The sequence below is a fragment of the Egretta garzetta genome, unplaced genomic scaffold (assembly GCF_000687185.1).
Source record: "Egretta garzetta isolate BGI_Z169 unplaced genomic scaffold, ASM68718v1 scaffold561, whole genome shotgun sequence".
Taxonomy (NCBI): Eukaryota; Metazoa; Chordata; class Aves; order Pelecaniformes; family Ardeidae; genus Egretta; species Egretta garzetta.
The window spans coordinates 1,073,711-1,082,634 of record NW_009258760.1 but is presented as its reverse complement, the minus strand read 5'-3'; the positions used below and the strand labels follow the sequence as shown (position 1 = coordinate 1,082,634).

The 8,924-nt window shown below is 48.3% G+C and overlaps 1 protein-coding gene across 1 annotated transcript in view; it reads left to right on the top strand.

Annotated features, from left to right (window-relative positions):
* The window catches only part of LOC104135639 (tetratricopeptide repeat protein 7A-like), a gene marked incomplete at its 5' end in the record, with an annotated part of 105,363 nt that extends 97,920 nt beyond the window's left edge, over nt 1-7,443 (top strand). The window contains one exon of the mRNA XM_009649311.2: nt 2,156-7,443. Coding sequence (XP_009647606.1) covers nt 2,156-2,377 — 222 coding nt within the window. The remainder of the gene's footprint in view (nt 1-2,155) is intronic.
* Nucleotides 7,444-8,924: the final 1,481 nt, after the last annotated feature.

Here is an 8,924-nt window from a genome sequence, read left to right as displayed (position 1 = left end):
AGGGTGCTGGGGCAGCCGAGGGAGCTGGGCCGCACGAGGGGTTTACGATGAGGTGGATTTCACTGCAGCATTGTTGAGAGGCGCGAGATGTCAGCCGGGGAGGGAATTCCCCTCCTCGTTGGAGAGGGATGACAGGCAGCAGCTGCACCGGCTCCCTGGCCCCTGTGCCTCCAGGGCCAGCAGCCCCCTGGGACCGTCAAGGGGTTTGGTGCCGTTTCGTGTCGGGGTGAGGACAGCGATGGGTCCCCGGCCACCAGAGAGCCCAATTGGCTCTGCTTGGTCACCGCAATGGGAAGAGTTTTTAGGAAGAGTGGTTTTGTGGTTGAGGACAAACTTGAGCTGAGATAGCTCCCGTCTATTCTTGGCTCGGCAGCAGATTTGCCGTGGCCATGCTACTTGCCCTTTCTGTGCCTCATTATCCCTGTCAAGCGGGTGACTCAAATTATAGTTGCACAAATTCCTTCCAGTCTGTCATTACGTGCCTGCAGTCATCTCCAGGCAGCTACCTCCAAAGGAACCAGCCTCTCCCATCGGGGTACCTCTGTGCCACCAGTGCCTGCTCGCAAGGGGATGGTAGGATTAGGCCCCATTGCCTCCCTATTTTCCAACAGAGAGAGAGAAACCTAAAGAAAAAGCATCCCCGCTGCATATTCAGATGGTCAGATTTGATACTGAGTTGATTCTTCAGGTCAAGGTTATGGACAGGAAAGAGGCAGTGGAGCTTTTCACAGTACTGCCGTTACTTGCTTACATGGGTGTTTCTTAATTTTTCTCTCAAGCAAAGTAATGTGTTTCTGTAGGTATTGGCACTGTCACTGGCTATAGGGTCTTAGTCACGCTGGGGCACCCTGCTTCTAACAGCACTTTTGGAAAAACAAGCAAAACAAAACAAAGGCAAGATCTTCACTACTTCCAAAAGCATCACCGTTCTTTCATCAGAAATTTACCTGGGTTCTGGTTGCAAGAGATTTCAGGTTTCTTATGTCTTTTCGTATCAACTAAAGGCAATTGGACTCATTGAAGGTGAAGCTAATGCTTTTCCTCCTACGTATGACTGCATCCACATACTACCTAGCCCCAGGAAAGGCATGAAGTCAGGCGGTCATCTCGCTTTCCAGCATTTCCGCGGGTGAGTGCAGGCGGAGGCCATGCAGAGCTTGGCAGGCGAGATGGAAGCCTTGGCTGCCTCTTCCCCAGGTCACACCTGGAGGTGACCCGTGGGAGGCTCATCCTGGTGTATGCGCCTTCAGGAGGAAGCAGAAAAACGCCACTGATGCCCTGTGGCCTGCAAAGCCCACGTAAGCATCTGGGCTCGGTGGGGCTGGCTGCTGTATAATTAAAAGGGAGTCTGGCTCATGAGATGCTTTGTGGGTTCAGATGCATCCATGTGAGCCCTATAGGAAAACATGTTCTTCCTACCACTTCTTTCATCCTCCCCCTCCTGTTCCTTCCAGATGGTTACACCCACTTGTGTCTTTTCTTACCCTAAGGACAGCTTTTTAAACAAGGTTCCTCCATCCTTCTCCTCCCCCCCCCACTGCCTTAGGATCTACATGGGAGTGCAAATAGCAGGAGGACAGAGGGCCACGTGCTGTTACATACCACCTGCCCCTAGAAGGCTGGGAGGAGGCCACCTCCTTCTAGCCCCACTGGTCAAGAGGAAAAGTCTTTCTATATGGTCAAAGTGTAAGAGCTGAGAGACTTCATCTCAGCCCCAGCTGGATGTTGCAGATATGCAAGCCTTATTTAGATACTCAGTGTAGTTGAACCTGTAGTATATTTTCCTGGGGACTAGAAGCCAGTGTAACCTACTCAAGGAGAGAAGGATGCTTTAAAGGGCCTGTAGCCTTTCTCTATGTTGCACCGGTATACGTTCTCCCAGTAAGACGCAGCAGGAGCACTTGCAGAGCCAAATCAGCCTCTGCTTAAAAAAAAAAATTTTCACAGTTGTTTATTTAAATTGCACATCACAATCAAGAAAAGCAGAGCTGAACAGCTGATCAATACTCTTCTCCAGAAACAGGTGGAGATCCCCCCCGTAGGACTCCTGCGCCCGCACTCGCACCCCTGCCCAGCTTGCTGGGGGCTCGGGGGGACTCCCTTTCTTCCTCTGTTTCGTGCCATTGTTAACTGCTCGTCACTTCTTTCTTGGCAGGGCCTGGTGCTGAGCAGACTTGGGCGGAGGGACCTGGCCCAGAAAGTCCTCAGAGATGCCATCCGGATCCAGACCACCAGTCATAAGGCCTGGAACAGCCTTGGAGAGGTCTTACAAGCTCAGGGGAAAAACGAAGCAGCCATCGAATGCTTCCTCACCGCTCTGGACCTGGAATCCAGCAGCCCTGTCATCCCATTCACTGTCATACCCAGGGAGCTCTGAAGCTTTGCCCTGCATCTAAGGACCTTCATTCCATGGACAGACACCAAAACCAAACAAATAAAGAAAAAGCCCAACAGAAAAGTGCCATTGTAACCTGGAACTGGGTAAAATCATTCCAGGATGGGGCTCAGGTCTACACACGTAGCTGAGGCAAGCCTAACTGTAGAAGGATTTGCAACAGGCAGAAACAGAGAATGCCTTTTTCTTCACAGGTGCCTGGCTCACGCCCTGTTCAAGTTAATAGGAAGGCTTATTCCAAAGTGCTGGTTCAAGGTGACTGTCTGTAGAATAGATCATGCTAGGGTACAGCTGTTCTAAGCACTTGCACCTTTCAATTTTTATTAAAGATAAAAACCCCAAGCCCTGAATTAAAGCCCCAACCTGCTCTAAACAGGAGTAAATGCACCAAGTAACTTGACCAAGTTGTGCTTAAGCATGCGGCTGCCTCCACGCAGATCTGGCAGGATAGGAATGACAATTAAACCCATATAGACATGCAGTATACGCCGTTTACAAAATTATTTCAGCTATTTTGATAATCCTTTTTCCTGCCTGGCTCTTATGTACTGCATATGCTCACTATATTTAGTGTGGCGTTTGCCTAGACCAATTTAAATTAAAAATAAATTTTTTTTTAAAAGCTGCTATTGCAGTATGATTCACAAAAGCTGAAAGACCAAATCAGTTCGCACTTGAACTAGTATTAAAAGCCTGTAAATATGTGTCTCCAATTACCTATTTATTGAAAGGGCTTACATGAAGTAGCTAATTATAAACTTTGAGCTTCATTCTTATTAATCACCTATTGCATCACTTTTAGTGAGGAATATAGCGATTACCAGTATATAGTGACTGAACTCTGTGCTTTACTGCATTACCATTCCTGGTGCAAAGCATTTCCATAGCTGTCTTTTCATGATATGAAGGGTGGCAGCAGTATTTTAAGGGAAAGTATGCTGAAGGCAGTATGTGTATATACGAACTACTTCTTTCTTAAAACCAAATCTTGGGATTGTCTGTAGAAATTTCACATGAGAGGTACGGACTTGAGCCTTCGGCAGAGTGGGATCATTTGGTGTACCATATCGGATGTAAGAGTGATCTCTTCAGAGCCACCTGAAGACCTCTTAATCGGCGCAGCCCCCCCAGGGCCGGGGCAGGGGGCGCACCCCCTGCTAAGCTGCTCCGTAGCTGTGCTTGACCTCCCTGGGGCCTCGGCAGTGAGGCGGAGCTGGACCGTGCTGTCACACGACACACGAGAGCCATCCCCATCCAGACCAGTCCCAAGATGAAGATGATGCAGAAATGAGCTGCAGGCACTTTTCTACACAAAAGGTTCGGGCTCTGTGCCCGTTTCTGTCCAAAGAAGATTTGTGACTAGTTTGTAAGTAGGTTTGCACTAAAACACACTTTGTACTACGATTCTGCCCAGTATTGTGATCCACAACTAGTTCATTCCGGAAATAATAATGTCCTCGGGCAATAAATGAGTAGAGGTTACTTCTTAAAAGAGCCAGAGGCTCTGGCAGCAGACTTGAAGTCGGCGTTGTTTACAATTCTGTGGAAATCTGCAGGCTAATTGAGTGGTGGGCCCTGCGTGCTGCTCCTGGACCGCACCATCGCAGAGCTCCTGCCCCCAGGCAGCGTCAGCTCCTGCCTCCCCTCGGAAGCACACAGCCCTCAGGTTTCTCTCAGCAGCCTGTTGCACTCCCAGGCCAATATATTATATTTTTTCCCATTAAATCTTGCTGGTGCAATAGCCCAGCTTATTCCTCTGTTCACCGAGGGATCTGGAGGGAAAGCAGCCCAGCCTGAAAGGTGCTCAGCCCATGAGGTCTCTGGCTTTCCAGTGCCACACATGCACCAAACCCGGGCTTTTTAGGCCAGACGCAGGTTTCCAAGGAGACAGTGTTACCCGGCCGCATTTCTCGTTTGCAATAGCACCAGCAGCAGAGGAAGGAGTAGGTGTTAAAATACCAGAATTAAATGAGTTCCATGAAGACAGAAAGATGCAGCAGAGACCCATTTTGCTGGGAAGGCTGCTGCGAAGTTGGCTTGCTCTGCGCTGCAGGTGGGAAAGGGAAGGGAAGGGGCAGAGAATGTTGTTGTTGACATAATATGTAAATTGTTACCCAGGTGTTTTAAACCCTGTTCCACAGTCAGATGCAATCTGACCATAGACTTAAGTAGATTTATATAGATAGATGTTATATTCTGATATTTGTTCTGCTCCACAGTTCCCAGGGCGGGAGCGAGCTTTCCGTGTAAGACACAAAAAAATGGTTCAGTCTGGTTCGATGTCACCGCTTTTTGTGCAACATATCTCTGTAAAGCGCTGCTGTAGCAACACCTGCGTACCAGACAGCTATTTGAGCACAAGCTATGCATCCGCCTCTGGGGCTGAGGAACCCCTCTAAGAGGTCTGTAGCAGAGCTGGTTGGTCACCCAGCAGGAAGGTGCCTGTTTCCCAGCAGCAGCTGAGAAGCAAACACTCACAGGCCCATTTACTTCTGCATGCGTAGCTGGTAAGCAGCCACCAGCACAGCACATTTGTTGCCATCAGGCGAACTTTGTCTCAGCAGCAGTCAGACTTGCCACAGCAGTCGTCGTCCTAGGAGCAATGCCAATGTGCCTGAGTACCCTGCGTGCGCCAGCCAGTCGGGTGCTGCCCGGGTGGTCCCGTTTTCGTCGTGTGCATTAACGAGCGTTACCAGCACTGGAATTGCAGCCCTAAGAGCCTCTGCTCCAGGCATGGCAAGGAGGACGTACACGAGTAAGTGCCATCAGCATCAACAGGAATTAGATGGGCAAGGTACCCTCTACCAGCACAGCACACCACAGCCCCTACAGCAGTTGCAGACTTTGCATGCACACCGGACTCAATCCCAAGATTTGCTGCATGCTTCCCAGAGGATACGAAGCACCTGTTGGCTGGGGACATGTTATATTGGCCTGAAATGCTCTGCACAGTGCAGGAAAGAGGGTGGTTGTTGCAGACTTGCACATATTTTGGGGGTAGATCCTCTAGCTATGCTGTTATTAGTGCTCACCAAAAGGGAAGCCTTCCCAAGCTCACATGCTACCTCTGTTCTTCAGCATGGATTTTGTTCATACTTCCAGGTACAGAAAAACAAAGACAACTACTTCAGACAAGCCTATGCATTGTAGTATTTATTTAGAGAGCAACGTTGATGAATGTCATAGGCCTGCTTCCCTGGGCTCAGTAAATAAGACTTCTTCGTATAGCAGGGAGCCTGGCATGCTTACTGCTCAGGGTTTGAGGCTAAGAACAGAAGATTTACATCCTGTCCCTCGTATGATTATTACAGATGATCATAAGCAATAGAAGTTTGGGGAACAGTAAAAGTGAAATGCCAGTTCTGTGAGTTTTAGCACCGGCTTGAGTCCAACAGAGTTTTCTCATTAGTTTAGGAAGAGGAAGAGAAAAAAAAAAAGGCATCGTTGCCTAAAGGATCCAGGTACACCCGTGTTCCTCTTGTTCCACTACAAGGTTATTTTCCTTTGTGTTGGCAGGGTGCATACAGAATAAAAATAATTAGCTCCTATTTTTCTGTTGTGCAGTAAAGGAGTAGTATTTGCCGTTGCCTTTGACCGACAAGGTTTGTATATTGTAAAAAAAAAGGCTTTGCCTCCAGGATAACAGAAGGAGAAGCCCAACAGGCCAGGGAACAACCCCCCCTCCCTGCCTTACCCCATGTAAACTGTCATTAGCTCCACTGGAGTTGTTGGTATTTATGAGCGTTTCCTCCAGCTGAGGATCTGCCCACCGGTGTACTCGTTCTGTACAGGGAGTACAACGGCGCTGCCATGTTCCTGCACTGCACAAGTACCCCGGTCCGTTTCTATTGGTAACAGTTCATGCTACTGATTATCACAACGCTTCAGAAGTGCTAATTATCTTTTCTTGGTAATGACTAATAAATCCAAATGGAGAACAGTCCTGGAGGGTGTTTACTTTAAAATTCACTGGCTGGGTACCAACGCAGGCACAGCACTGACTGCTGCAGTTCGAATTACAGTTATTTTATCCAAAAAACCGTTCCATTTTCAGAGGGCCTTGGTGAAGACAGAGTTTGGCTAGTTTGTGTTTCGTTTTAATGGCAGCAGAGTGGGTAACAATCTTTTTTAGTGAAAAGACATCACTGCCGTGGTCTTTTTTCAGCCAAACCAAGAGAGATTTGATAGTTGCAATTGGGCCTAGGAGAGGAAGGCTTCCCAGAGCGACCGCGCTGCAGCGATGATCGCCTCTGACAGAATTGTATTAGAGGCATGTTTGACAATTGCGCAACGAGTGTGTGTGGCTGAGACGTCTCTCCCTCCCCCAGCATGTCACACACTGGGCTAAGGAGAGCTGCTTTCTGCCCAAGGGGACAACTGCGGTGCCCGTCTGGGTGCCCAGCGGCACTGCCCGGCTGCCTGCGCTCACCGGCGAGGTGGCTGATGCCACCAGTGGCACGGTCTTGTTCACCAGCAGCCCCTCGCTCGTGCTGGTGTAACCAACCCCCTGGCCATTCCCTGAGCCTGGCTCCAGGTGACGGTCTCCCTGATGTAAAGCTGCTGCTCAGTGCTGCAGGGTATCAGTGCACGGGCAGATAAAAGAGTTATTTTCTTAGAAACGAGAAGCTGAAACATCCAGCAGTTCGGCGATGTGGGCAGGAGGGGAGGTAACCGCTGACCCAGCGGCTGCCGAGATGGTTCCTCCGACTTTGCCTTTAATGAACTTGGCTCGCGCCGTCAGCTCCAGCAGACCAAGGCAGGTTCCCAAGTAACTGGATGCAAAAAGATGCAGCTCGTTCCCCCACAGAAACACACAGCAGTCGGTAGCTAAAACCACTGACAGGGGCGGGAGACGGCAGCGTTGCGGAGCAGCCCGTGATGATACGAGTACGAACCTTGCCGAGCTGGCACACGGGGAGGTGCTCGGCTTTCGCACGTACGAGCGTTTCCTACCCACCACTTGAATGCTGTTAATGCAGTTGTTGGAAGCGGTTTTCCATGTGGCTTAACTTTTGTTGTCCTAAGATGTTTTCACCAGATGAATAAAAGCGACCCTGTGGAAAACAAAAAAGGCTCCTCATTATTTCCTGCCGATTTCAGGACTTTTCATATATTCACGCCGCAGATGACAGATACTTCAAGCATTATGAAACAACCATTTGTTATATTAACTGGAACCTAGCGCGACCAGCAAGTTACCAGTCGCAAAGGGTATTTTGGCCTACACCCTGTAGTTCATGGGAAAAAACGAGAGCGAGCATGCAGGCAGCATGCTTTCAGAGAGGAACGGAGCCAGGAAAAAGGAGTAATGTAGGTTCAGATGTTTGGATTTATGGAGATTTAAGCGAGCATCATGCTTTTCTTGTGTGTCTTCCAGGAAAAATAAACAAAGGTAGTGTGAGAAACTCTTAACAGTGAAGTAATATGTACACAGTACCGTGCTGTCAAGTTTAGGGACTCACCTTATTTTGGCCACAATGCCATTAATCATCTTTTTCCTACAAACAGTTACTCCTGTGGTTATTTGGAAACAAAATGTCTCCATTCAAGAGCTTCCAGACCATTCTTTGCATTTACACATTAATCATCTTTTTGGGCAAGATTCAAGAGGGCCTTCTTAAAAAGCCAGCCCCTTAGTTTCATACTCAAATGAGATTAAGGACAACGTTTTTGAAGAGCATTTCTTCATAACTGTGGCTACTTTGGTTTACGAGTGTATTCCGTGTAACTCAAGCAGAACGAGGTTCCTCTGCGGCAATAACAGAATTAAGTCCTTCAGCTGTTAGTACAAAGTCTTAAAAGCTGGAAATTGAAGCAAACAAAATACTAGCTCTGACATTTTCCCCCTCTTTCCCACGATACAGTGGGTGTGGGGTTTCTGTGGGGACGGAGGGGGGGAGAAGGCTGCCATGGCCCCTCCGAGAAGGGGCCTAAGTGGAGGCATGCAAGTGAACCCCAACGAAAATGGGAGAATTTCAATGTTGGGTCCCCTCGGAGGGAGACTGCTCGTCTTTGCTTCTATCCTAACGCCGGTGCATTGCCTGTTCTCCTCTCCACATCACACAGGTGTTTAATATTCCCTTTCTGCTTAAATGGGAAGAAATAAGCCTTTTTTGCCCCTCCTTTTGCTGGGAGGAGCTCCAGACAGTTTGGGTACTCTCACCCTTAATTCAGAATCACTTGTCCTCTTGCAGAGAACCAGTGGTAATTTTGACACTATACTCTTGAAAGGTCATTAAGAATAATTTATCAATTTTTAATAATTTACTATATATTTTATATAATTTTAAATAATTTATTCATACCTCTGCTTCTGTCTTTCTGCTGCAGAATGGGAAAAACCAACTCAGATACATACAGTGTATCCCTGCCTCGTGTGAAGCCCGGATATTTAGCAGTCCCATAAACAGCAAAGGAAGAGATAGGAAGCATCGCTGCTGCCCAGATACTTCCACAACAGGCTCTGGCTGTCAGGTTTCTGTGGAGTCGCCAAAGCAGCAATGTTGACTTTGTCTTTAACCACATCCCT